We start from the raw sequence: 22,223 nt of genomic DNA on the forward strand, positions 1-22,223 counted from the left end.
AAGCAGTGGGGAAGGGATCGGGTACTTGAATCCTTGATAAATGAGTGTTCCAAATAATTATCCTCAGTTAAGGTCATTTGTGAATACCTCACAGAAGGCTGGGTTGGGCTGGGGAAAGGGAATTGAACTAAGGGAATCCTTGGAAATGGCTCTGGTTAGGTGGACAGGTGGTTGAAAAACGATCCAGATGGAGATGTCAGGGGTAAATGAGGGTAAGTAGGAAAGATACATTCAGGGATAATAAAACAGTAGAGAATAAAGGGGTCAAGATGTCAAGAAAATGAAGATAAGATTAGACTTGGCCAGACTGCCAACGGCTTTGAATGCTAGAATGCTAGATTAAGAATAGAAGATTTTCTGTGATGCAGTTTGAGCAATTGAATGTCTTATTTTATTTTTATTTATTTTATTTTATCTATTTTTTGCATACTGGGGATGGAACCCAGGGGCATTCTACCTCCAAGCAATATCCCCAACCCTGTTTTTTTTTAAATTTTGAAACAGGGTCTCACTGAGTTGCAAAGGGCTTCACTGAGTAGCTGAGGCTGGCTGCAAACCCGGGTCTTCCTGTCTCAACCTCACAAATACTGGGATTACAAGTGTGCACCACCAGGCCCGGCTTTGAATGTCTTTTGAGTGACAGGTTGAGTTGATCTAAATCTATGCTTCCTAGCCTTTGCACAACACAAACCAACAAAATGACATTATTTATAGAGCATGTGACAGTAAGGAAAAAGGATTTGGAGGCTGGGAGGACATAGCATGACCAACTTGTCCTGATTTGCCCAGGACTTTCCCAGTTTCAGGACCGAAAATCCCATGTCCTCAGAACTCCCTCAGTCTAAGCCTTAACTGTGACTGTCACCCCATGGCAGGTGGGTCAGGAGCACCACCCACACCTGGCCACTCTGAGCCAGCGTGGTCTTCACCTGTACTCATCAGTTGTGAATTCTGATTAAATGAGATTTTAGGGCAATGAATGTATAGGAAGAACGAGAGTCAGATCAGAGGCTACTGTTGGTGTCTGGCTTGAGAGGACAAGAACTCAGACAAGATGAAGGTATGGAGAATTGAGGAAAAAAGAATTGAGTTGAGAAATTTTTCCCAATTATGTGGTGAAAGACAGGAGTGACAAAAAAACAAAACACAACAACAACAACAACTATAGCTCTGTTCCTTTGTGACTCAAGCATTTATTGAATGCTAACTGAATGCAATACATTGGACCAAAGTTGAGTAAACATTTCTTACCCTACAGGAACATAGGATCTAGTTGGACAGATAAGAAGCACCCGAAGTAACTCAAATAACTGCAGTATAAGGCAGAGTGTAAAGCTGTGTGGCCCTATGGTTAAGGAGCATATGGTTAGGTCACAAGTCAGATCCCCGCTGTGCCAAACCTTGGGGCAGTTACTCCCCTTCCAGAGAAAAATGTACATGATGGTACCAACCTTTGGGAGTTTTTAGAAGAAGATAATACATTCAGGATGGTACCTCCAGGATGGCCAGGATAGAGTTAAACAGCAAGCAATATTAATATCATTATCATCACCATATATAAAATGATAAAACACTAGAGATATACAGACTAGCAGGGATATATCAAAGTAAACGACTTTAAGAATGTGAGATCCTAGAGCTTAGAAGAGTCAATAGTCCTAGAATCCCAGGTTGTTTTGTCAATCGTAGTTTCATCCCTGTTTCTACATATCCCTATCTTTCAGACATTTCATTTTTAATTGGCATGACGGCAAGGCACAATTTTAACCATGGTTTCTGTAGAATGACCCTTGGATGTAACATTATGTGGAGTCACTAAGCATTTTTTTTTTTTTTTTGGATGGTCCAAATGTATTTTAGAATCCTTCGTTTTTTGGGATGATCCAAGTATATTTTGGAATCCTTTGATTCTCAGCTGCTCTGCCTGACAGCATGGAACTGTGGCCTGGGGGGAAGATTATCTATATAATTTCTCTTTGTTATGTTCTTCATCTAGGTTTCATAACAATGGATAACTTTTACAGCTTTTCATATTTTTTGCTACTTTTAAAACCAAATTTTTGATTGTTTCCACTGGATAGATTACTAAAAGCAGAATTACTACATCAAAGGGTACAATCTTCTGACACAGCACAATCTTCTACTTTCCTCTGATTTTTGCTTCTTTTATAGGTAAAAATTGTTACCTTTCAGCTGCAAATTGCATACATTTGAGCACTAGGGAAGTAGACTACTTTTTCATTTATTAGTCACTGGGTTTTTTGTTTTTTCTTATAAAGAAATACCTATTCGAGCCTATTGTTCACCTTTTTCTATTGGGAACATAATACTATTTGTCTCTTTATTTAAATGGTCTGTCACATTTCTTGCAAACTCCCCAAGGTTCTAGAGAAATACATTGTTACCTGAAAAAGTGTTTTGAGTAGAAGGTAAAGCTTCATGGCTTGTTACTACTATGGAAATGTTGACTTTGTTCCTAGGATATGTTGGAATTGTGTTCATAACAAAAGAGTCTTTGCAGAATTAGAAATAGCATGCCTTGAGTGTCAGCCTCCTGTGGGCAGGGTTGTTGTTTGTTGGTTGACTGCTCAATCCTCAGGATCTAGAACAGTGCCTGGCATGGAGTAGGTGATCCATAAGTACACGCTAGACACATGAGTGACTGGTGCACCCACAGGAAACTAGGAGCTTTCTGTGCCCTTCTACCAAGATGATGTCTCCATTTTCATTTTGTGTTTTTGCCTCCAGCCAAGAGTGACTAGAGTTGTATGGGGTTGGTCAGCCAGAGCTGTAAAATAGCAGTTGTAAAGTTCTGGATTTAGGAAACTCATCTCTTTGAATCTAACTTTCTTTATGGGTAACATTATAAGTCTAATTAGTAATTCTACCCCATTTATTAAAGTGATAAACCAGAGACAAGAAAAGTTCAATGATGCAAGAACAGCTTTCAGCAGTATGATGAAAAACCCACATTGTTGTTTTGTTTTTAATATATCAATGTTTCTAATGTCTGAATAGATGGCAGGACCACTACTCTCCTCCCATCTCGTTTATTGTTTTTTCTGGTACCTCTGAGAATAAATTTTATATAATGTCTAAAAGAAAACATGATGATATGCCTTAAAATTGGTTCATTCTTTTGTTGCCAGATTTGGGGGAAAGGTCTTGCATAAAATGTGTGCTAATGAGTAGATTCTTCTCTGTAGACCTAAATTCAACTACTCATGTGCCTAGCACCATCTTCTCAAATTTTGATGGTCTGTTTTTTTTTAATTTTAAATTATTCTATTTTATCACATGCTTTTTTTTATTTTTTGGTGGTACTGGGGTTCCTGGAAGCCCTTCTACCTCCGGGCTTCACTCCCAGACCTAATATATATATATATATATATATATATATATATATATATATATATATATATTTTTTTTTTTTTTTTTTTTTTAAACAGGGTCTCTTAAACCAGCAAGGCTGGCTCCAAACCAGTGCAATCCTCCTGTCTCCGCCTCCCAAGCACAGGGATTACAAGCGTGCGCCACCACGCCCGGCCACATGCTTTCTTTTTAAGGTACTCCTGTATTTTTGGAAGAAGATGGGGCCACTCTTCTTTTAAATGTGCATTTAACTTCAGACTTGCATTCTGGGTGGGCTGTTTGCAATGTGCAAGATTGTGCAGTGGCTGAACACTTAGCACCGGAGTCACAGAGATTCTTACTTATTCCTAGAGATTAGAATCTCCTGAGCCTTGATTTCTTCACTTATAAAATAAATATAAAAACCCTGCTTCTGTAGAGTTGTCATGAGCATTTAAATAAAATAATGCATGAAAAGCTTCTGGCATGAGGTTCAGTATGTGAACACGCTGTGAATGGAGGCTGTGACTGAATAAGTTTATTTTTCTTCATCAGAGTCATCACTGGTGACCTTGACCATGGTGTCCAGCTACTGAGGTGCTAGCAGTAAATGTAAAGAAAGCAAATGAAGATGTCAAGGCTGAATGCTTTCAGATTTCAAAAGACAAGGAAAGCCTGGCATGGTGGCACATGTATGCAATCCCAGCATTTAGGAGGCGGAGACTGGAGGATCAGGACCGTGTTTCCTGGACAGACTCAGCTACTTAGCAAGACCCTTCACAACTCAGTGAGACCCTGTTTCAAAATTCAAAAAAAGAATTAAAAAAATAGGGTTGGAGTTTGGAGGTAGAATGCCCCTGGATTCCATCCCTGGTACTGCAAAAAACAAATGAAAGAATGAATCTGGGTATGATGACACATGCCTGTAATCCCAGCATTTGAGAGGCTGAAAGGGGAGTATTGCAGGTTTTAAGCCACCCTGAGCAACTTAGGGAGGCCATGAGGAATTTCGTGTGATCCTATTTTTAAAAAGAAAAAGTACTTGGGAGGTTGACGTAGGAGAATCACAGGTTTGATGCCAGACTCAGCAACTTAGACCCTGTTTCAAAATTTTTTAAAAAATAATAAGGGCTGGAAGTATAACTCAGAGGTAGAATGCTCCTGGGTTCTATCTCTAGTACCGAATAAATAAAATAAAATAAAATAAAATAAAATAGGGTTGGGAGTATAGCTCAGATGTAGAATGCCCCTGGATTAAATCTCAAGTACCTCCCTGCACATACGTTGGAAGGAAGGAAAGAAGGAAGAAATCTCTGTGAACAACTATCCCTAAAACAAACCATCCAGGATATATTAGTCAGGGTTCAGTTTTGAAAAGTAGAACCGTGTGTGTGTGTGTGTGTGTGTGTGTGTGTGTGTGTGTGTGTGTGTCTGCATCCATATATATGTCCATGTACACACCACACACATCCATGTGGAAGACTTGACCGTTCTCAGAGTTGGGGCTAGAGTCTGTGTTGAGCCCAGCAGGAGCTGGAGCCCCAGGGAGAGGGTAGGACCCAACATGTTCTTGTTCCTGTGCCCCTGGCCATGTGGTGTCTGCTGTTGGTCTGGGTCCAGGAGCCTGTAGGGGAAAGCAAGTGCTGCAGGACAGGACCCCCCTCAGGTGGGGCTGGGGAGGTCAGCAGATGATCTGGCATGACAGATTGGCTGCCACAAATTCCCACCTCTACCCCCTGATGGGTAGGTGCCATCATCAATTCAGTTATCCGATACTGGGGATGGAACCCAGGGGCATTCTACCTCCAAGCTACACCCCCAGTCCTACTTTTTATTCTTTATTTTAGAACAGGGTCTCACTGAATGCAAAGGGCCTCACTAAGTAGTTGAGGCTGTCTTCAAACCGCCATCCTCCTGTCTCAGCCCCCCAAATGCTGGGATTACAAGTGTGAGCCACCACACCTGGCTCTCAGGTATCCATATTAAGGAGGAAGACACTGAGGTTCAGAGAAGGTGGACGGGCAAAGCTGGGACCCGGGCAGGCCTGGTGGACCCCAGTGTCTATGCTCTTAAATGATAAAGTTTTCAGACTCCCAAAGGGGTAGGCAGGGAAGGAGCACCCATCGCACAGGCTGAAGCTTGGTCTCTGGAGCCGGGCACCTGGCTTTGCAATCCTGCCCCGTGCGTGTAAGTGTAGAACAGTGAGCTGCTTAGCCATGGTTTGCTTTAATATCCTCATCTGTCAAATGGGAATACCTATTACACCATATTCAAAGGCTGCTATGTAGAGTCAAGGAGTTAAGAAATAGGACTTTTTTTTTGCAACAGAGTAAGCACCCCGTGAACTTGGCTATTATTACCCCAATCTGCTCAAGTCAGCGAGAATCTCTGGGTGTCTGGCAGAGGCAGATAACATTTCGCACCCAGTCACTCCCTTCCCACTTTGCTCTGGGTAAGTTTGCCCGAGGCACACTCCGTGGAGAAGCTGAGTCAGGCTCCCAGTTTGTATTTCTGCATCAGCATCACCACCTGGGACTCTGAGCCTCGTGCCTGCCTCGGGGCACGCCACAGTGACTACATTAGCCCCAGCGACTTGGGAGCTGACCGCTAGCCCTGCTCCTGGAAACAGGTGCCTTCAGGCTTGGGCCGAGCTCAAACCAGACCACTTCCTGGCTAATCTGGAGGCTGTGCTCCCAGCTCTGACAGAGCATCTCAGAAGCTCTATTTTCGGAGGGTCGATGGAATGTCAGAGTGAGCCCTGGCTGCAGGAGATGATTAGCTGTCACTGAGTCTTCACCCAGGTGGCAAGCAGATCATTACTGTTAAGATGATGAGCATTCTGAAATCTTTGCAATAGAGGAAGAACTTAGCACTTTTATCCTCGAGCAGGGAGCAGGGGTGTGGTAGCAGGGCAGAGCTAGATCAGCCTGCTTGTGTTTGACTTCTCTTTCCTAAATACTGTGACTCGGCAAGTCTCCATTTTCTGAGTCTCCATTTCCTCACTGGCTAAGTGGACATAGGAGATTGTGTTGTCTAGAGATTAAACAAGATTCTCAAGCCTTGAACTTGCTGGGACCCTCGATGGTGTGTCCTTCTGCCTCTATATCCTTTCGATCATGTTTTTATTCCCTTCTTTGTGCTCCTTTTATTCTTGTTTCTTTGCTTTTCTTTATTCCTGCCCTTCTCTCTCTTTCTCCCTTCCCATGCTTGTCTGCCATTTTTTCTTTTGTGGTTCTCTTACTTGTTGAGTTTAAGCCTTATAATTTCTCCTTCAAAGCCTCATGTTTGTACCAGTATTGGGAATGGCCTAGGAAGATGTGAAAAAAAGCTCTGATTATTAATAAATATATTTCAAAAAGTATTTTGTGGGCAGACCTGAGGAAGAACTTGGTTTCAGCCAGGAAGCAAGTAGCTATTGTAATGTAAATTAACCTATCTAAAGGTAATTAGCAAGTGGAAAGAGAAGGGGAGCTAGGACTTCCTCATTCTAAAGACAGGTTTACATAAGAATTGATAATCTAGCTAGGATGGAAGTAGGGGATCAACCTTCTGGAAAGGAGAAACCTGGACGAAGACCAAAGTTCAGCGGGAAAATCAAGAGGGATGGACTTTACCTTTGTCAGAGTTACATAGAACAAGATGGAGGGTCTTATGTCTATAAAAACTATTCTGGGTTTTGTATTTCAGTGAATTCATGTGAACCACTCCCCATGGCATGGGGCTGTGACTGTCTTCTGTATTTCTATCTTTTTAATAAACTCCTTTAAATCTTCAGCAAGAGTCCGGGCTATTGCATGTCTATCTTTAGCTCAGGACAAGAACCCACGGTTGTTTTTTTTTAGGGGAATTGTTTCCGGGGGCCTAACAAAGGTCTCTGGGGACTGCTCCCCTAAACAGTAACCCTTACCCCCAAAACGGTAACATTCATCTTTAACTCTAACATTTTTGACCATAACAGTGTTGTTGTTTTGTTTTGTTTTGCCACTGGAGACATTTTAAGGAGTAAAGCAAGCTTTCTTTCTTTCTTTCTTTCTTTCTTTCTTTCTTTCTTTCTTTCTTTCTTTCCCTCCCTCCCTCCCTCCCTCCCTTCCTCCCTCCCTTCCTTCCTCCCTCCCTTTTTTTCTCTTTTTGCGATACTGGGGATATTGAACCCAGGGGCATTTTACCTCCAAGCTATACTCCCAGCCCGATTTTTTATTCTTTATTCTGAAACAGGGTCTCACTAAGTTGTTGAAGGCCTCACTCATAGCTGAGACTGTCCGCGAACCTGGAGTCTCAGCCTCCCAAATACTGAGATCACAAGCAAACACTGCTATTTGCAGCTGAAAAGCAAGCTCTTTCTATAAAAGTCCAGACTATACATTTGTTAAGCTTTGAGTAGGATCTGGGTGATACTACTCAATATTGCTGATGTAGTGCACAGGTAGCCATAGACAATATGTGAGCATGACTGTGTCCCAATAAAACTTTATTTACAGAAGCACACTGTGAGCTGGATTTGGCCCGTGGACCAGGGACTGTGGTTTAACACCCCTGGATTAGAGACTGGGAGATTGCAGATTCCTCCCTTTGAACATCCAGGGTTGACTCCTCTGATGGACTGCTTGATCTCCAGTCCACATCACAACCACCAGGGAGTCTCTGGTCTTTGATAGTTCTTGGTCTGTTTCTCCATTGCACCATCTTCACACAGCAAATGGAGAAATACATCTTCCCCATGTGATGGGAAAAGGTTACTTTGTTATGCAGGAGCAAACACCATTTAGGTTTGGAAGATGCTAAAGAAATTCCATGTGGACACGTGGACACTGAGAGACTCAATCAATTCAAGGCTGATGCTTTCTGAGCAGTCGGTGAGATTTTCTGGCCAGGCAGAAGTACACCAACAGAGTGCTGATGCCCTCTGCTCTGCATCACAATTGACTGATTCAGGCCACTTCCAAATAAGATGGCACTGAGGTTAAAATTAGCCTGTAATCTCAGTACTTGGGAGATGGAGACAGAAGGATCACAGGTTCGAGGCCAGCCTCAGCAAGTTAATGAGATCCTGTTTCAAAAATAAACATAGAAAAAAAAAAAGGGCTGTGTGTGTAGCTTGGAGGTAGAATTCTTTCACATAGAGCTAAGTTCAAGGTGTAGCTTTGCTTCGCACTAGCGATGTTCTACACAAAATGACCTCTTCAGCCTCAGTTTTCTTACCAATAAATTAGGAATAATAATAATAGTATTGATATCATATGCTTACTGGGAGGGCTAAATGAAATGATGCTCTAAATGCCCAGCACAGAGCAAAGAGTCCATAAATACCCACTGTGATTATTACAGAGAAAATTCTTTTGATATTCTTGGAGTTTCCACATGTCCCTTCACCTGTGACTTGGAAGTGGAGTCCTGCTGGGGTCTTGGGGCATACGCTTGCCTTGTGTCTTCCCAGGAGAGCTGGCAGGATTCCCAGGCTCTCAGAGCCAGACCTTCTCTCTGACTAAAGGAGGCGCTGCAGCCCTGCCCCCTGGGTTTCGCACAGCGCCTTGGCTCTCTGGAGTCCACACTGTCCCTCCCTGACCAACCTCACTCCTAACTGGCAGGCGGCTATTTCCCTATGTCAGGCTGCATCTCATCTGCCAGGATTATGCTTACCAACTCTTTTCATTCCCTTCAGTAGGGGTGGAGGTAAAATAGGTCACTGTCTTCTTTCTAAAAATAAATAAATAAAAGTAAAGTTCCGAAGTTCCTTGGCTGTATCTGCCACCCAGCTAGTCTTTTCCTTTAGGTGAGAGCCTGCCTGCCTCCCTCCTCACCTTCCAGCCCTTTGCACTCCTTCCTAAGACCAGGAGTTAGAACTGGGTGTAGCAAATAGTGCCTGGCCTATTCGGTATTTTTAGGAAGGGGATTGGGTGGATTTTACCTGGTATATTCTGAGATACAGAACCAACAGCTTTTTTTTCCTATTCAAGTTGTATCTGTCAAGCAATATCATCTTGCCAAAGGCAAAACATCACCCCATGAAGGTGATGATAAAATTATAAGACCAAATCCACACACTATCACAGGAAGTGATTTCTAACTCTCACCAATAGGCCAGGCCAGTAGCCCAGCCTTCCAAAAGCTAATAACCATCTTTTACCTATAAGCACTTACCTGTTTAATATTCATAGGACATACATCCTAGTATCACACTAGCTTGGCTGAATCACATTCAATTCTCGTTTCTCTCAGACACTAAATTATTTTTATTTCCCCACTTTCTAAAAGGACATGCAATATTTATGTTAAGTAGTACTCCTGAAATTTGCTAATAGGTTATTTTCAGATGAACAAATATGTATATAAAAGTCCTCATATATAAAATCCCTTCTGTTCATCAGTCTTATGTGAGGCACATGCTGTGAAGGGCATGGTATCTTCCAAGGTCAACTTTCTGGTGTTTAAATCTTATTTATCTAACCCTGACCTACAGCACCCATCCATGACTGACATCACACAGCTCCAAGAACAAAACAGCAAGGTTGCAATCTCACTCAATTCCTTTAAGTCAATGTTTGGGCAGCATTTTTTATGAACCTGCATTAAATGTTTTGTCATCATTGAGCACCAATAGAGTTCCAAGTTATTGTCCAATTTCGATTTAATAATGTGGCTCAAGCAATTCCCATTTTCTCTGCTGTAGGAGGCAAATGTTGTAGTCTGAACAGAGGGAGGAAGATTGATGGGTGCACTGTGCAGCAACTTTGCTTAATAATGGCGATGTACTGAAGTGGCGCCAGTTAGCATTTCCAGAGATGTGGCTGCTACGTTCCGCATTTATATAACTTGTCACGTACAGGAAAATGACGGGAGAGGTAGTTTGAAGTAGACATTTGGAATGCATGTGAGGAAGAATATCTCCTATCATGATTACTTTGAGAATGGCTGGTCAATGTCAGCGGACAGCATTTTAAATAGCATCTTAAATGCTTTGCTGCTAAGTGGTAAACAGACCAAGAAACATCAGGATGTGTGACATGAGCTGCCTCCTATTTGTTTCCTGGGGATGAAAAATGTTTTCATTAACTCACTGCTCTCGGGGTGGCTCCCCATAACACTTTTTAAGGACACAGTTGTCTTGTGAGACCATGGAAGCCAACGGTCCAAGTTCCTGTCGTAACTTGTGTTCAGACCCTCAGATGCATGAACTCAGACTGTCTACTGTAAGCGAGTTACTAATCTTTTAGTGCCTCTTTGTTCTTGATCGAATGGGATTAATGATCATGCTTGCCTCAGGGAGCCTTGAGCAGATTTAACAATGAACTAGTATTATTTCATGTTGATTTTGCAGGCATCATATAACATAATGTAAAAAAACGAGGCACAGTATTAAAGATGCTACTAATTGCCTGAGATAATTCTATTCACTCTGTTGTTGTTCTCATGGCAACTGGGACAAAATGACTAAGCTGGAGAGAATATAACAAAATAACTAGACAAATCATTTCTCTGGGGTCAGGAAGACCCTTGGCACTCTGAGAAATTCTCTTCCCCTGCACAGTGTTCTCTGAACGCTCATGGGTGGTGTTTCTGTCTCCTTCTGGCTTACTTTCAGTGATTTTCTCATCTGTAGGAGCAGAGCACAGGGCTCTTTGATAGAAAGTGATTTGCAGAGGGATAGTAGAATGTTTTTCTGTAGCTATGATGAGCGGTATCAAAGCTATTAACTAAGTTGGAAAAAAGCTCAGTGTTATCTTTGGGGCCTCTGCTTCCCTGTCAGCATCAGCCCTGGAGATGTGTTGGCTGTAATTCTGTAATTGGGACTCAGTAAGACAACTGCAACACCCTCTGCAACGAGACGTGCCGGGGACCGCCTGTTTGACACAGGCTCTCAGCGAGTGTGACAAAGAGCAGTTTTCCTCTGGGGCAGAGTGACCACGGAGAACACCCTCCCCGTGAATCTGCTAATGAGGAGGCGAAGTCCCTGGAAGCCGGCCTTACTGGCTGCACAGACGGACTTTAATCACTCTGTGTTTTCCTGGTTGCCACCAGGGCAGGCCAGTATCCAGCTGGTAATGAGGGAGAAGGTATTTCTCACAAATGCTTCTATCCTGGGCTGATTTGTGCATTGTTAGATTTGAAAAATACTCGATAATGAATCTCACAGTTCTTCACTGTTGTATACAAATGGAACAAGAGTCTCATCCCACATTTACTGTTCTGCAGGTAGATTTGGTTGAATATACCTTCTTTTTTTTGTATCACAGAACTTTTGGACTCTGTCTCAGAAATATTTATGGGCTACTTTTTTAAAAAATTAATACATTAAGCCAGGCGTGGTGGTGCACGATTGTAATCCCAGCATTTGGGAGGCTGAGACAGGAGGATTGTAGTTTGCAGCCAGCCTCGGCTACTAAGTGAGGCCCTCTGCAACTCAGTGAGACCCTGTTTAAAAAAAAAAAAAAAGAAGAAGAAGCCGGGCGTGGTGGCTCACGCTTGTAGTCTCCGCACTTGGGAGGCGGAGACAGGAGAGGCTTAGGAGACCCTGTTTCCAAAAATAAGTATAAAATAGGTCTGGGAGTGTAGCCCGGAGGTAGCAAGGCTTCCAGGGACCCCAGTACCACCAAAAAAAAAAAAAAAGAATAAAAAATAGGGTTGGGAGTATAGCCCAGAGGTAGAATGCTCCTGGGTTCCATCCCCAGTTCTGCAATAATAATAATAATAATAATAATAATAATAATAATAATAATAATAATATAATAAAATACATTAACTGCACACAGTAATGGTGTTCAATATTGTGTTGCCATACAAGAATACAGCATGCAGGGTCTAGTCCATCCTCCTGGTTCCACCCTCCCACACACCCCAACCCTCTTTCCAAACCTCTAGTAATCACTATTCTATTTTCAGGTCAGTGTTTTTCTGTTTTGTTTTACACTTCCACACATGAGGGAGGATATGGGGTCTTTGTCTTTCTTTCTATGTCTGGCTTATTTCACTTAACACAGTTTCCTCTAGTTCCATCCATTTTGCTGCAAAAGTCAGCATTAAGTTCTTCTTTATGACTAAGTAATAACTCAGATATATATGCATGTGTGAATGAATGATATGGATAGGTAAAGGAAATGTGATATTTATGTTTTTTTTACCTTTATGTGGTATTTATATTTATATCTTTACATAAACATCACATTTTCTTTACCTACTTATCTAGTGATGTGCACCTAGGCTGATTCTCTCTTAGAGCCGTGGTGAGCAGCATCACAGTACACATGGGCATCTGTAGGCTCCTCCTCCTTTTGCTCCTCCTCCTTTTCTTCTTTTTGTTGGTACTAGGGATTGAAACCAGGGGCATTCTACCTATGAGCTATACCCCAGCATCATTTTATTTTTAATTTTGAGACGAGATCTTGCTAAGTTGCTGAGGACCTCACTAAGTTGCTAAGGCTGACCGCAAACCTGTGATCCTCCTGTCTCAGCCTCTGAAGTATTGGGATGATAGGCCTTTGCCATGATGCCCAGCTTCATGGGTTCTCCTTTAAGGGAATTGTTATCCAGAGGACAAGATCTTCATCAGTCAAAGTCGGTGGCTGTAAGTCACAGTGACCACCATGTGCTTGCTTAGCTAGAAACACTCTTTATGGGAAAACCATGGAGGCTCAGAAGCCAAAGGCACAGTGACTGCTCCACTTCAGAAGGATGGAGCCCAGGGGCAGCCTGCAGCAGGAACTATTCTTCGTCTGAGATTGCACCCTCTGGTCACTTTCAGTCCTCTCTGCCAAAGAGACGAGGAAAGAAACTATCTCTTGGTTAGGCAAGAGGAGGACTTTATGGCTAAAAGTCTTGCCAGTTTATCTCTGGTGATGAAAAGAAGTTTTTGAAAGTAAAACTGGGATGCTGACACCAGAAGCAGGGAGATTAAAAGCTAAGGGAAAAAGCACAATGCCTGTTCCTCTGGGTCCGAGGATGGAATCATGTGTGTGGCCCACTCTCGAGCTGACCTGTGCTTTGTACATGACACCTCCCCTGGTTATCTCCCGGTGCCACCGAGCCTTAGGGCCATAAGGAGGTACTGCTCCGGGGGAGCCTGCCGTGTGTGTTCTTGCCTCCATCCAAGATCGTCTCCTGGCATTCAAAGGGGAATGTCCACTCACTGCATGACAGGAGGCCTGTTTGCTCTGGAGGGGAGATTATACAGGTCTGACCATGGCCTTCACACCTGGACCTGGGCTACATCAGAGGGTGGCAAAAACCTGAGTGATGTTTCATTATAGTGAAATAAAGATGCAGGGGGAGTTTAGAATAGGACAGGTCTGTTCCTACGTGCTGTATGAATACAGCTCTTGACAGGAGCCAAGAGACCATGCTTAGCACTCACCTGTGTCCAGGGCCTCTTGCAGGGACAATGCCTGCAGGGCAGGTGAGCTCAGACTTCATTTATGGTCAAGGAAGGCCTCAGATGTATACTTCTGCGATGATTGCAAAAGGAGAGTACACAGTGCACTGCAAGGACCAAGGGGGGGGGGATGCTCCAGGCAGGGACAATTCTTAGCTGTAGTAAAGAGAAATTCACTCTCAATGGTTAAACAAAAAGGGAATGTACCAGAAGATTCTGAGTGGCTCACAGAATCGCCAGGAGGGCCAGAGGAGCAGGCTGACAAGATCTGCTACCAGGACCGATGCCCCAGGCAGACAAGGGACGCAGCGAAAGCTCTGCTGCTGCCTCTGGGCTGGGGTGCCCGTGTGGCCTCCCTGTGAGGGGCTCAGCCTCACTGCAAGAACCTGGTCACAGCTGCCCCTTCTACAGGAACGATCCATCTCACCTCAGCAACATGGATGCCTGTGGTGCCTGATTCTTGGGTCAGTATCTTGCCACACAGTCTTGTTCCAGGACTCCATTATGGAGGAAACCAGTTTCATGGCCAGGACTCATCCCTAAAGGAGGCTAGGAAGGCACATGCCTAGCTTCTGTCTTGGGGGGATGATTTCACCAGAGGAAGTGTATTTGAAGGAACAGATGTTTTTATAAAGATGTGTGACTTTAAAGTTGTCTTCTTTCCATTAACAGATCCTATCACCCATACTGTGCTATGTGGGATGTTAAATAATGCTTTGCAATAATTTTATCAACTATGAGATAACACCATATTGTATTTTTATGTTGCCAACTATCAACTAACTGTTAAACATGCATCACATGTTGTTTTTAACCTTCTTACAGCAAGGTTACATGTGGAATGATATTCTCATAATATGAATGTGGTTTCTACATCTCAGAGGTCCATGAGGTAGTAAGCAATATGAGCCTTGACAAGTGCTGAAATAGGCCTGTGTCACCATAGTCATCGAGGAAAGGGAGTAGGGAATACCTAGCTGTATACTTACTATGGTTGGTAATGTCAGTATTATCAAATATTGCTAGATATTGATGAACAAATACTTCATATAAATTGATAAGAAGCAAATAAAATGAAATTATAAAATATTATTTATTTATTTATTTATTTATTTACAATTAACTTGTACAGTTCACCAGAAATGTTAAATACCCAACATAAATTCTGGACTGGGTGCTTACCTCCTATTTAATTCAAAGTTCTGTTTCCAAAACAGTCATATCCCAGAAGATAGTGGAGGCAGAGAACACAACCAACTTGATTTCACAGAAGGAAATTTATGCTGTTATTTTATTTATTTCCTATTTATAAAGCACCTACTTTGTTCTGGGGAGTCAACCGTCTGATCTCTGCCTTAAAGTGTGCACCAACTAGGAAAAGAGATCATTATAACACATTTGGACTGTGGCTGGGAGTGTGGCTCAGTGGAAGAGTGTTTACCTAGCATGTGGGAGGCCCTGGGTTCCATCTCCAGCACTAAAAAAGAAAGATAATTTAAAAACACTTGGACAATGCTAAACAACAGGGAAATAAATGCGATCTTATCCTAGGTCATCAGGGTTGGATTCTGGGAACCAGTTTTTTTTTTTTTTAACTTTGATTACTTATAACAATGATACATATTTGTGGGGTACAACATGATGTGTTGATACATGTATATATTATATGATGATTAGTCAGGATAATTAGCACATCCATCACCTACAACATTTATTTCTTTGCGATGAGAAGTTGGGTTCTTGAGCAGTGTTTTGTGGAAGGAGGGAAGTAGAAGTGAGGAGGGCACTCAGGGTCAAGAGAAGCGTGTGTGCAAAGATCCAGACCTGGGAATGCTCCGGAGGACTGGGGAATTGTAGTTCTGGCTGGGAGGGAAAAGTCAAGTGAGGAATAACACCCTGTCAGACGCCTTCCCTGTGAGAGTGGAAGCATATTCTTCTTTGCTGCTGGTGAGACCTAGAATTTTCATCTGGTGTTAACTTCATTTACATACTGGTTTATTATAAAGAGTCTCTCAGATATTGTCTAATTGTCCTCTTTCTCTTGTTAACCCCAGGGCTGAGAAAGTCAAAGCACAAACCTTTATTTGGCATGACACAGAAATTTCTGATTTGATATTTTGCTGCATCGATCTCATTTTAAGATCACAACGTAAATCATAGGCACAGTATACAAAAAAAAAACAAAAAACGAAGATACCTTGAATCTGTGTTCATTTTTCTCAGCCACAAATACTTTACTTTGTATATATTTTTTTCTTATTTGCCCATATGCCGATGCACTTTTACTTGTCGATGTAGTACAAATGTTCTCTATAGCCTGGGTTTTCCATTTACTATTACAAAATTATCAGGTACTTTTGCATCTACCAGAGTATTCTTAAGTCTCTCATGAATGCCTGAAATTCCATTAAGTAGTCATGGAAAATTGTTATGCTTCAGTTTTTCAGTAGTTTAGATAATATTATGATAACAATATTTGTGTATCGATCTTATTTCTTCTGTTGTTAGATTATTTTCCTTAGAGTTTCAAAAAGTCCTAACTTAGGACTAGATTTTTCTTTCTTTTCCCTCTTATTCTTTACTTCAAATAACCATTTTAGCATGAATTTTAAAATAATTTATTTTCTTCATATAGCAGTCTTACTAATATATCAATCCAATCACCTTTACATAGCTCCCCTACCACACAAGCCCCAGAGCTCAGACCATCAGGGTATCAATGGGGTGTCGGAAGGCAGCACCTGAGCCATGGAAACGCTGGTTACTAGGAGTTAAAATAGTTGGGGAGTGTTGGGAAAATTGGTCAAAGGATACAAAACTTCAGTGAGATAGAAGAAATAATTTCAAGAGTGCTATTACATGACATGATGACTATAAAATATTCTATTCTTGAAAACTGCTGAAGGAATGGATATAAAGCATTCTCACCACAAAAAATGATAATATGCAAGGTAATAAATGTATTTATGAATTAGCCAGATTTAACTGTTCCACACTGTTTACATACTTAGAAAATGCCATTTTGTTCACAATAAATATATGCAATTTTATGTCAATTAAAAAAAAAGGTAAAAATTTTAAAAGGCACTGAGAGTGATGATAAAGATGCAGATACAGGACATAGAATTATAACCATATAGACTATAAGATTATATTCTAACTTAGAATATGCTAAGAGATTATATTCTAACTTATTTGGGTAGCTCTACTCTCTTCAAATTTTCAGTTTTGCCACAGACCAAGGGAAAACAATTCAAGATGCATTTTCCCTTGATAAGTATCAAATACTATATCTACAAAATAGTGATTCTCTCTGGGAAGGCAGATGTGGTATTTAGCAAGAGGGTTAGAGAAATCTCAACTCTACCTGCAGTCAAAATTTGGGGGGGCTGGGTCTGGGGTGCGAGTATCATCAGATGTGTGTGTACAAAATGTTTCCTAATTAAGATATTTAAAAAACACGAGTTTTAAATTTTTTATTTTGGGGCACTAAGGATTGAACCCAGGGGCATTCTACCTCTGAGCAACACACCAGCCCTTTCCCTTATTATTTTGATACAGGTTCTTGCTAAGTTACTGAGCATCTCACTAAGTCATTGCAGCTGGCCTCAAACCTGCACTCCTCCAGTCTCAGCCTTAAGAACTGGAATTACAGAAGTGTGCTACCACAGCCAGCTAAAAAGATGTTCTTCAACACATAAAAATAATTTAAGAATCTAAACGGAAAAGACAAGGCCCTTTTCTCACCCACTCTACGGTCATCAGTCACCCTAAAGAGTCATCTCTTGGGTTTTTCTCTCAGAAAGTGTAATTACTTTGTAATGAAATGTTAATGCCATGTTCTATTCTTACAATCACTTGTTACAGTGATAAGCTTTGGCTTAATAGAGTTGCCAAATTTTCTCCTAAGTCATTTCTCTTTTAATATTTCTTATTCCTCAAGTGAACCTGCGATGATCCAGGGACATTGTTTGTTGTTGTTGTTGTTTTACAAACGCAGGACTATCTCAGCTAAAACCCATCACCAGGCCGTTAACTTCAACATCTTCGAGGGCATGGTGTGCCACGGGGTGCCCCTGGTGACTATTTCAAGAGGCCGAGTGGTGTACGAAGCTGGCACGCTCAGCGTCTCAGCTGGAGAAGGGAAGTTCATCCCGCGCAAACCATTTGCTGAGTATGTTTACAAACGAATACAGCAGCGAGACCAGGTGAGCCACGTGGACCGGCACACACTTGATTGAACAGATTCCTGGGGTGTCAAGGTTGATGGGGGATTACAGATCCTTTTCTTTTTTTAATTTTTTATTGGTGCATTATATTCCTACATCATATTGGGGTAAAAAAACTTATGAGTACATACATGTACACATCACCGATTTAACCCCTACCCAATTCCCACCCCATTTCTTCCCTTGCTTGGCTTAGTGGTTGACTTCAATATACTTAAGTACATTGTGTGTTTTAGAGATTTCCTTCTTCCCCCTTCCCACCCCCTCCTTTAGGTCGTCTTATTTGTTCCTCTATAGGATTTACATTTTCATCTAGAGTTCCTCCTGTGACCCATTTCTCCTTAGCTTTCACATATTAGGGAAAGCATCTGCTTTCTTATTTTTACAGATCCCTTTTCAAAGAAGGAGGCTTTGGGGGGCATGCATTCCCTTTTGCAGACAGGGGCTTTTTGATGTATCAAGTTTTTGTTTTGTAGTTTTTGGTTTATTTTCAGGAAAGCGCAGGGCCTTCGGGACTTGTAGGCAACTGTGTTAGCGAGGGTCCTCCGAGAAAGGTCCATCCAGAGGGTTTTCTTTCTTTCTTTCTTTAATTATTTATTTTGTGTGGTGAGCAGTGTAATGTTAACATCTAAGCATTGACTTAGGAGTTGCAAGGAAGGCAAAAAACAGCCAAGTTTTTATGTGAGACCAAGACTCTTTAACTGGCACCTTTGGGCAGGTTTGCTGACCGTGGGGGAAGGGACCGCTGACCACCGGGCAGCAGAGTCACCCAGAGGGTTTGTTGTTGTTGTTGTTGTTGTTGTTGTTGTTGCTGCTGTTGTTGTTGTGTTTGTTTTTGTTTTGTGTTTTTGTTTGTGGTGGTACTGGGGTTCCTGGAAGCCCTTCTAACTCCGGGCTACACTCCCAGACCTATTTTTTATTTGGAAACAGGGTCTGTTAAGCCAGTGTGACTGGCTTCGAACTAGTGTGATCCTCCTGTCTCTGCCTCCCAAGCGCGGGGATTACAAGCGTGTGCCACCACGCCCACCCGGCTACCCAGAGGGTTTTATTACGGGAAGCACTTGTGAAAGAAAATGGGAGAGAGCCCCAAAGACTGGCAGAGCCCCAGAATGCAATTCAAGTCTGACCCCAGAAAGGAAAGAAGAAAAGAAATCTGGGCGGGAGCATCCTCGACAGCCACCTTGGTCAGAAGAGCTTGAGCGAGGCCTGGAGCCTGGGCTCCTGCGGCCTGCTACCGGCGGCGCCCGTGATTGGCTGGGAGCGCCGTAGGAGGCGTGGCCTCGGTGAGCCGGGTGGAGCGCAGAGCTGAGCTGAGGCCCAGGAGGGATTGCTGTCGCTTCCACTGAAGGTCTGAAGGTGCGTCCTCCTGTCAGGAGCAGTGGCGGAGTTGGTAGGGGGATAAGTAGGAGCTCCACCTTGGCTTCCCAATTCTCAGCTGTGTCGCCTAGGCTGTGTGCACGTTCCCCTATTATCCCTTGACTCGGTTTCCTCATCTGAAAAATGGAAATGTTTCCTCGCTAACAAATTGTGAGACTCAATATCTTTTAATACTAAGGCACATGGTAGGAAGTCAATAAGTACCAGTTCCGTGTCTTTTTGTTTTGTTTTGGGTACTGCGGATGGAACCCGGGGGCATCATACCTCCGAGCGACACTCCCCAGCCCTGTTTTTAATTCTTTATATCGAAACAGGGTCTCATTGAGTTGGAAAGGGCCTCACTAAGTAGCTGAGGCGGTTTGAGAGCTGCAATCCTCCTGTCTCCGCCTCCCAAATGCTGGGATTACAAGTGTGCGCCACCACACCCGGCTGTTCTGTGTCTTTTTAATAAAACATTTTTTAATAATTGAATTTATAACCAAAGGTCCCCATGTCTGTAAGAACTCTGTGAAATAAAAGGGATAATTTGCTTTTACTATATCCTGAGCTTTTACACAAGTTTTATTTAGTTTGTACAGAATTTTAGATAGCTTAATACACTAAAATTTTTGAAAATTTCAGATGGGGCAGGGAAGCAAGCCTGTGCCCTCCATCCCACATGGCAAAAACAGGCCGGAGATGAATGGCTGGGCCCTAGGGAACTTGTGGCTTTCTTCCCACAAGCTCTACTCTATCCCTTGTCTGGCTTTATAGACTTTGTAGCCCGTGAATTCTTTCTAAAGCTTCCCCCTCTTCATTCCATTTTTCAAATGTATATTTGCTTTTCCAAAGTTCTCTGTCTATTTTTTGAATCATTTCACTTAGATTTTTGTAATCTCTGTTTTTTTCCTCTAACATCTTATGATTTGTTTTTTAAATTATGGATTCTTAAAATCCATTACACAAGTCCTCCATTTTTTAGCTCTTTCTAAGGCTTTGACTAGGTAAACAAATGCTCTAGAATGACTTTAAATTCACAATAATGCCATGATTCTTTTTATACTGTATTTCAGTCAAAATAGATGGTGTTTAAGGTTACAGTTTGTTTTGCCATGGGGCTAACTTATACGTGTCCATGGTGAAAGATGACAGGTAGATGGTAATTGTAAGAATCTCAGGTTATTTATGAACATCTCTGGTTAATAACAGCAATGCAATGATGCTAAATGGATGCAAGGCCTGTTGGTAAGGGTTCTAGCACTGGGACAGCCCTGAGGGAAGGCGGCATAAGTTCCCTCATTTTAAAGATTAGTAACACTGGCCATGGTGGTGCACACTTGTAGTCCCAGTACTTGGGAGACTGAGTCAGGAAGACTGCAGGTTCAAGGATAGCATTAACAAGTAGTGAAATTCTCATCAACCTAGTGAGACCCTGCTTCAACATAAAAAATAAAATAAAATAAAATAAAATAGGACTGGGGGGTGTAGCTTGGAGGTTGAATGCCCCTGGACTCATTCCCCAGCACCACATGCAAAAAATAAAAATTTGAGAAATTAAGAAGCTTGTCTAAGTTGCTCAGCAAGTATATAGCAGGGCAGAACATAAACCCTCATTATATGACTCCAAAAATTGTAAATTTAAGCAGTAAACTATACTGTAAAATATAAAAATTGAGTTCACTTTGGTACTACAAGAGAAATCACTCTGCATTAGGTTTGGAAAAGAGCTATTAAAAAAAATTATGTGGCTCAGTGTTAGAGTGCCTGCCTAGCATGTGAGAGACCCTGGGTTCCATCACCAGCAATGCAAAAAAGGAAAATAAAATTAATCCAAATTGCGAATGTTGGTGGCAGCTGGTTTTTTACTCAAGAGGCTATAGCAGTAAACCAGGGAATGCATAGAAAGGATGGGTTCAGGAAATCATAAGGAAGTAGATATAATGGTAGATAATGCAGCAATTAAAGTCAGTGGGAGGCAAAGCCTCTTTGGTGGCCAGTTCCAGTTGGTCCCCAGCAGGGGCTCAAGGCTAACAGGGGACCCCTGGTGGAGCTTATAGGAATACCTGACCTGGCTGCTCCGTGTCTTCCTCTTGTAGGGAAAATGGTTTGGGCCACAGAGATCACTAAATGACTGGTTTTATCACTTCTCCTTTTCAAACTGTCTTGCGTTTTGTTGGCAGTATTAATGCTAACTTAATTTTTTATTTATTGACTATCAGTTTTGTGAATTATTTAAGTATCTTAATATTTTCTTCTGAGATCAACATTTTAGGCGTTAAGCAACTCATTGTTTTAAAACTAACAATAAGCCGGGCGTGGTGGCACATGCTTGTAATCCCAGCATTTGGGAGGCTGAAACAGGAGGATCCGGGATCGCAGTCATGCTGAGCTATTTAGTGAGGCCCTTTGCAACTCAGTGAGATCCTGTTTCAAAATAATAAATTAAAAAAATAGGGCTAGAGGTATAGCTGGAGGTAGGATGCCCCTGGGTTCCATCCCCAGTACCGCAAAATAAATAAATAAATAAATAATAGTTATCATTTTCATATGTTATACTGAAAACTTACTGGATTTGCTGGTTTATGGTGATCATTGTACTTAATCCACAAATTTACATAGCAGATATGATTTCTATTTTACAGGATAAAAAGCTAAGTCTAACCAAAATTAACTCTCCTTGAGCTAAGAAGTAAGTAAACATAAGAGCCAGATTTGTGATAGATTATCCTGATTCCCACTATACTGTGGTATCTTCAAAGAGACAAGAAAAGAGGAGAAAATGACCATTGTCTATATTTCAGACCTTCTCCAATTAGGCAAAGATAATTTATAGAATAAAAATATCATACTAAGGTTTTTTTAAAAAATGATTTGCCAGGAACTCTAGACTTTAAATTTCCATGACCTCTTTCTTTGTCATTTAA

The 22,223-nt window shown here is 41.9% G+C and overlaps 1 protein-coding gene across 1 annotated transcript in view; it reads left to right on the forward strand.

The window, feature by feature from the left end:
• DPYS (dihydropyrimidinase) overlaps nucleotides 1-22,223 on the forward strand; it is a gene marked incomplete at both ends in the record, with an annotated part of 82,579 nt that overhangs the window by 52,211 nt on the left and 8,145 nt on the right. Inside the window, one exon of the mRNA XM_080694439.1 lies at nucleotides 17,715-17,922. Coding sequence (XP_080550565.1) covers nucleotides 17,715-17,922 — 208 coding nt within the window. The remainder of the gene's footprint in view (nucleotides 1-17,714; nucleotides 17,923-22,223) is intronic.

The sequence above is a fragment of the Muscardinus avellanarius genome (genome assembly GCF_963383645.1).
Source record: "Muscardinus avellanarius genome assembly, chromosome: 4".
Taxonomy (NCBI): domain Eukaryota; kingdom Metazoa; phylum Chordata; class Mammalia; order Rodentia; family Gliridae; genus Muscardinus; species Muscardinus avellanarius.